The 7534-nt window shown below is 33.6% G+C and overlaps 1 protein-coding gene across 1 annotated transcript; it reads left to right on the top strand.

The window, feature by feature from the left end:
• The first annotated feature begins 649 nt into the window (after positions 1-649).
• LOC149548234 (uncharacterized) lies at positions 650-1183 on the top strand. The gene has a single exon (XM_089794238.1). It carries the CDS (start codon positions 650-652, stop codon positions 1181-1183), a length of 534 nt encoding a protein of 177 aa, XP_089650364.1.
• Positions 1184-7534: the final 6351 nt, after the last annotated feature.

The following is a 7534-nucleotide window of genomic DNA, read 5'->3' as shown; positions in this document are numbered from 1 at the left end:
TTTAAAGTCACATCCTTCCGAACTAAAGAGACTAGTGGATAGATGTAAAGGAGGTATTTTAGACCTGAATCATAATGTGACTACTAAATTTGAAGATGAAACTTTAACATCTAGCTTGTTTAATCAAGAAGATTCTATTGTTTTAACAACCTTCCTAGGACAGAAGCCTGAACCTTTTTATGTTTCATTGTATATTAATGGATGTAAACCTAGTAATTGCATAATAGATTCAGGTGCATCAGATAATGTTATGCCATATTCTGTAGCTAAAGCCTTGGGATTGAATCTTACTAAAGTGCATGGGAGATGTTATTCTATGGATGCCAAACAAGTTCCTTTTCTTGGAAAAATTAAAGATGAACAAGTAGCTCTAGCCTCATATCTGGAAAAGAAACTCCTGTTAACCATTCTGGTAGCTGATATTCCTACAAGTTATGGACTCCTTTTAAGTAGAAGTTTTTGCTGAAACTTAGGAGGAGAAATTAAGCTAGACTGCTCCCAAGCTGTGATACCTATCGGTAATAAGAAGGTCAAGTTGGAACCTGAAGAAAAAGAAAAATTCACAATCTTGAAATTGGATGATCCCAAAGCTCAAATTTTGTACCAAGAACTGGAATTCAGAAACTACATGTTGTTTACAGAGGGAGATATGAATGAACAAATAGATGAAAATCAAGATGATAAAACCCCCAATGAAAAAAAAGATGTACCAGGCATATGGACACTTGAATTTGATGGAAGTTGTGCTTCCTCAGGATTTGGATCTGGCATAGCATTGATATCCCTGGAAGGAGAAGCTGAGCCCTTAGCTTTCAAATTAGAACTTGGTAACACAAACAATACAGTAGAATATGAAGCTTTAATATTGAGGATAGTCATTGCAAAAGAAAAGGGGATAAAGATTTTGAAGGCACAAGGTGAGGCAAAGCTTATTGTGAGGAAAATCAAAGGACAGTACGCGGTGAAGAATCATAAACTGAAGAATTACAGGAACAGTGTGTGGGATGAGATAGAAATTTTAGATGCCTTCTCCATTAGAGTTGTGCCAAGAGAAATGAATACAAAGGTTGATTCACTTGTAGTCTCTACTTCCTTGTTACTCCCACATCTAGATTTTAAGGATAAGAAATATCAAATTGAAATTATATATCGATCTGTTGTCCCAGATAATGTAGAATCCTAGCAGGTCTTTAATGATGATAAGAGTTTGAAGTTGTTTCTTGAAAATGATAAAGATAGCTTTGAACTTGAGTCTCACAAAGATGATGAATCTAAAAAAAGTGGTGAGGTCCAACTAAAAAGCAATATTATTCCCCCATATTTCGTAGCTCTGCAAAAGTTATTTAACAGACATGATGCTTATGTTAATCGGAGAAGAACAAAAAAAGGACCTACCACAGGTGAATATGAAGGATTGAACATTGGAGATGTCCATGGTCCCAAAATGATCAATATTGGAAAATGTTGTACTCCCAAAGAGAGAGAAACTACAAAGAAATTATTTGAAGAATATAGAGATGTCTTTGCTTGGAGCTATGAAGACCTGAAGAGCTACAAAGGAGGAGAGGTGAAACATCAGTTTCCTCTCAAACTAGATGTAGTACCTTTCCGAAAAAAGTAGAGAAACTATAATTCGAAGGTTGCAGATGCCATTTTTTGAGAAATTGATAAAATGTTAAAAGCAAGGATCATTTATCCTATCCATCACTCCACCTAGATAGCCAACATAGTACCTGTCAAAAAGAAGAACAAAGAGACAAGGATTTGTGTAGATTTCTGAAATTTGAATCAGGCATCTCTCAAAGATAATTTTTCTCTCCCAAACATGGATCATTTGTTACAAATAGTTGCAGGATCTAAGATTGTGTCTATGCTCAATGGCTTTTCAAGATATAACCAAGTCGAAGTAGAAAAGAAAGATCAACATAAAACACCATTTACAACTCCTTGGGGTACATTCACATATCACAGGATGCCTTTTGGACTAATCAACGCAGGGGCTACGTTCCAAAGATGTATGAGTAAGACCTTTACTGAGATGAAAGATCGAATAATAGTCATATACCTGGATGATCTCACTGTGTTCTCAAAGAAAAGAAAAGACCATATGGGAGATCTGAGAAGAGTGTTACAAAGATACAGAGAGCATGGGATTTCTCTCAATCCAAAGAAGACAGTTTTCTATGTAACTGAAGGAAGGCTACTGGGACATATAGTGTCACAGGAAGGCATTAAAATTGATCCTGATAGAGTAGAGGCTATCCAGAGGCTGAGCCTTCCTATAAACAAAAAAGGAGTTAAATCTTTCTTTGGCTAGGTGAATTTCCTTAGAAGGTTTGTTCTCGATTTTACAAAAATCACTAAGCATATAGTAGATATGATGAAGAGAAATTCAAATTTCAAATGGAATGAAGAAGGAAAGCGAGCTTTTCAAGATATAAAAACTGCTATTGCTAATGCCCCTGTGCTATGTCATCCAAATTACAAGCAAGACTTTATTATTTTGTGAGGCCTCGCCCTGACCCTTCGTAGCCTTAGTCGTTATTTTATCATTTTGACACTCACGACTCGAGATGTCAAGACATCATCTGATACTTAGAACATATTAAATTATTTCATGTTATGTGATGTTACTTTCAGATATATTGATGTTTGTCATTTAATGTTTTATGTATATGTATGTTGATGAAATCGGTAAATGTACGATTGACACTCTGATTTAAGAGATTTTTAATGGTTGAAAATTAAGTAGGATGAAAGAAACCCTGATTATTGTATGTTTTAATTTATGAGAATTTCTGATACGTATATATGAACATGTGATTTTTGGGACTACTGATGTGTGCAATGAGTGTGCAAATATTTAGTCGAGGAAACCGATGGAGGAACAAAACTGATCCCTATGTGTTAATTTTGAAAACCTTGTTGTTCGTAATTCACGTATTTGTATTGTGAGATGTATGTATGTATCTTCTTTGTTCAATGAATGTTAATATTCGTAATTACGTTCTTTTAGTGCCGCTTGACACTCGTAAATTGTTTATGTGCTTCAGTGTGTTGTTTAGGGTTAGTTGTTTAACCTTTGGACCTTAGTTGGTTTAAGTTAGTGTCAGTTGCTAAATTGGTTCTTAATCAAGTTTAGTCATCCTTAATCTGATTTAGAGCTTAACCTGCATTTTAGTGTTGTTAGATGGTCCTAATTATTTCTTAGCTTTTGGTTGGCTCTAAAACTATTCCTAAGGCTTTAAATCATGAAATAATTATACCCAAAGGGTATGGGTTTGGGTTAGGGGTCTTTTCCAACCCCTAAGCCCCTTTTGTTGACTTTTGAGGTCACTCAAAAAGTCCCTTTTTGCCTTTGTACGAAAATTGACCATGGTTATCTTGAGTTACCTCACCTCATCTCCACTTAGTGTTTAACCATGGTGTGGGTTGAGTTAGGAGCTTCTAGATTTGTAGGTGGGTGGGTGTAGTTATTGCTCCTTTTGGGGTGGTTGTGTTAGAGGCCTATTTAGAGGCCCTTCTTGGTCTAGTGGAGGTGATCACCCAATCTGTATTTTTAGAGAAAGCTTGGAAGATAGTTGGAGAAAAAAGGAGGAAAAGGAAGCTCTTCTCAAACCTCCATTTTTACCATCACTCCTTGGTGAAGATAGGATTCTTGGCTTTGTATTTTGTTTTCTCCATGTTTTGATCATGCTTGTTCTTGCACATTGTGTTGTGTTGTTAATTGTTGTTTGCTTGTATGTTGGGTTGTTTTGGAGGGTTTCTTTTGTGTTGTTCTTGATGTGTTCTTGTTCAACTTGATGTATTGTAGTGAGGGGTTTTCATGGGGTTTTTTTGGCATTACTCACCCTTGGATAGGGAAGAAGTGGCCATGTGGGGGTAGGGCTTTAATTGGATCTCAATGGTGTAGAGTCTCCTTTTATGGTGAGAGGAGGGAAAAAGGGTAGGGTGTATGGGCCCCTACCGGTCATCACATACCTTGTTGATATTGTGAAATCTTGAGTATGGAAAGGAGAGAAAATCCTTGTTAGATTGGCCCCGAAAGGGCATTTGAGGAACAAAGAAAGTTCCTGAGTTTTAACCCCAAAAGGGTTATGTTAAGGTATGGTGATTGACATCTCCCATTGGGAAAATCCACCTCCCCCCCTAATAAGGTCCTATGGATGGATCTAGTGTGTTAAACCGGATGGGTGTATGTGGAATTGTGTCTTTGTGATTGTGTTGAATTGCCTTGGGTCAGCCTTGTTTCCCCTTGTGGTTCCATGAAGAATTGAAGTTGAAGGGATTAAGTATTGTGAAGAAGCTTGAAGAAATTATCATTGTATTGTGAATTTGATGTAATTATATGTATATTTATATTGTGAATGATTGGCAATGAAATTGGGTTTTCTTACTGGTTCTTTCCCGATGGAGTCTTGAACCAGGTTGCATAATAGAAAAAAAAAGAAAAAAAGGGGGGATTTATGGAAGTTCCTTGCAATGTTCTTTGTGTTTCCAAAATTTGGCTTATATTTTGAAGGAGTAGTTGATAGATAAATGTTCTTGGTTAATGATCATTCAAATTACAATTGTGGTAATGAAAGAAATAGCATTGGATATGATAAAGTCTTATAGATTGTTGTATAAGAATTAGGATGTAATCAACACAAATTCAACAATGTGGTTTCCTTTGTATATTTCAATTCTTGTCAAAATTCACAAATGGATTCACGCAAGTTGTAATAGAATTATTCACCACCTTTGTAAGTCATGCATATGATATCTTACCTTACATCAAATTCTCCATTCTCATATGGAATCAATGGAATTAAGAAGTTGTAATCTTTGTATTCAAACTGAAGGACATTTAGAACTCATAGTATGCACTGGATATTTATGCATGGATCATGCAATTCAAATTTAAAGGCTAAGATATTTCCTCATGCATACTCTTGCATTAACATGATAGTTTAATAGATTAATGAAACTATGGATCACTTTGAAACCTAGTTTAATAATGAAATCTATATCTCAAACATGTGCATCTTGGTTCATAATAATTTGTTTCAAAAGAGAATAGACACTTCCAGGAGCAAATTTGTTCACTGGAAAATGTATGGGAGAAAAGATTTAATGGATTTGAGCAACAGAGTATATTCTTTAAATGATCCTTTTCTTTTAATTTAAATTTTGAAATTTAACTAATTAGAATTAAAACATTGATATGCTTGTTAAGTTTACAAAGAAAATTCAATTAATATATTTATGGCATCATATTTTAAATATCCCTTTTTACCAAACTAACTTTCTAATTTATTTCCCCCCCCTTGGTTTTTATCTACCCTAGGCGAATTGATTGTGTAAGTCATCATGCATACTGATGACATCATCCATTCACTCATCAAAATCTGGGGTCAACTGTCCTTGTTTAGCGCTGAGTTCACGTTTCTTGATTGAGGAATGCATAAGTTCAAGTTTATTTATTCTTTTTTTTCTGCATGTTATCGCCACCTTGGAGGCCTGTGCAAGCTTGGGGTAGAGCGTTGTCCCAAGGACAGTGCTTGGGAAGCGCACCTATCCCTTGGGAAGTCCTTGCCCAAGTGGGACATGGGAGTAGGGTGGGCTTAGGGGAGGATGTAGGGTAAGGTTAGTTAGTTAGGTTAGCTTTGTTTAGTAGTTAGTTTTGTGTTATCAATTATTTTAATAATAATTTAAATTTGTAAGTTGTTTTAATTTTAGCATGTTAGTATAGGTGTTAAGTTAGTTAGTTTAAATGGAAGTTTAGTATATGTTAGTTTAATTTAGTTTTTAGATTTTTTTTTTATTAATATTTATTAGTTGTTAGTTTTATTGTGATTAGTTATGATATGTTTGTTAGTATTAGTATTAAGTATTTAGTTGTTTAATTATGTTTGTTTAAGTTTTAATATATATTTAATTTAGTAATATTCATTTTAGTATTAGACATTAAGTTAGTTGTTATTCCAATCTAGTTTTGTTTAACTTGGTTAAGGTAAATTTAGTTATCAAATTTAGTTAGTTTAGTATCAAATTAATATTAAAAGTAATATAGTTTAGGATTTTATTAGTTATTATTTTTAAATAGATTTTATTTTAATATAGTTTAGTAGCAATTATAGTTTTAATTTGGCATTAATCGAATGATGATCTTATTAGAAGTTAAAGGATAAGTATAATTTTGTTATAAATTGTGTACCGTGGTAAATTTCAGATTCCATCATCTTTTAAATTAGTGTAACTTTAGTTCTATACTTATATGTTTTTTTCTTACTAGTCTAAATGTATTATCGAGTTAATTTTTAGTAGGTTGTTGATAGTTAATGATTATGTTAAAGTAGTCGAAATAATTCTAAGTTAATAAATAATATATTTATGTTATGTTTTAATTCTAGTTGATTATTTTTCTTAAGTGACTTTTCAATATCAATTAGATTGTCATTCGATAATTGTCTAAAAGATTCTTTTAGTTGATGTTGATTAGATACTTTCAATTAATCTAAACACGAATATATTACATTGTCATTTAAATTAATTATATCTTGTTGTTGAAGGTTAATGTAGAGAACCTATACTAAAACTTTTATCTATAATTTCAATTTAGAGCATGCTTAATTATTATTTATTATTAAAAAAAATAAAAATTTGGAGTGTGTTTTTGCTCTCGTAGTTTGGGCATGACATATTTATTGTTATGCTTCAGAACATACATTATCAGCTATTCTTGTGTAGGAGAATGATGAACGGATACAAGCTCCCATTGCTTTAATGAGTGTACCTTTGAAGAATCATGAGTTAAAATATTTGTAGATTGAAAAACATGCTTTTGCAGTGGTTAAAGCCCTTAAAAAATTTTTTTTTTACATCTTGCATTCACATTCAATAGTCTTTGTCCCAAATGTAGCAGTGAAGAGTGTGCTAACGCAGCAAGATATCGGTTGTAATGCTAGAGGAGCGTGGGTGGAAAAGATACAAGAGTATGATATAGAGATTAAACCTACCAAACTAATAAGAGGAAATTCTTTATGCAGAGCAATTGCAGAAAACAAAACCATTGGAGAATTAAAGGAATCAGATGAGAAACAATTGGTGCTAGCATTAGGTCTCTATGATTCATGGTTTGAAAAAATTTCTTACTTTTTAACATATGGTGAATGTCCAGAAGGTTTGAATGCAAAACAAAGAAGAGACCTTAAATTGAAAGCGGCCAAGTATGTGATTTGAGATGGCAAGCTTTTCAAAAAAGCTATTGATGGTACATTCCTGAGGTGCGTAGATAAATCACAGCAAGAAAAGTTGTTGAAAGCATTTCATGATGAGGCATGTGGAGGACACTTCTCTTCCTCAATTACAGCTTTCAAAATACTAAGGCAATGCTATTACTAGCTTGGGATGTTCAAAGATGCATATGCATGGGTAGCGAAATGTGAAAAGTGCAAAATGTTCTCTGGATGCCCTCAATTAGCTGCACTACCACTAAGACCTGTTATTATTGAAGGACCTTTTCAACAATGGGGCCTTGATTTCATTGGTA

This window comes from Cupressus sempervirens, chromosome 7 (genome assembly GCF_028749045.1).
Source record: "Cupressus sempervirens isolate cs-2001-9-10 chromosome 7, ASM2874904v1, whole genome shotgun sequence".
NCBI lineage: Eukaryota > Viridiplantae > Streptophyta > Pinopsida > Cupressales > Cupressaceae > Cupressus > Cupressus sempervirens.
Note: the sequence above shows the minus strand (reverse complement) of the source record. Positions and strands in the feature narration are given on the sequence as shown.

What these genes read in the sequence shown, in the direction of transcription:
- LOC149548234 (XM_089794238.1), top strand. Translation starts at nt 650, where the DNA reads ATGAATGAACAAATAGATGAAAATCAAGATGATAAAACCCCCAATGAA.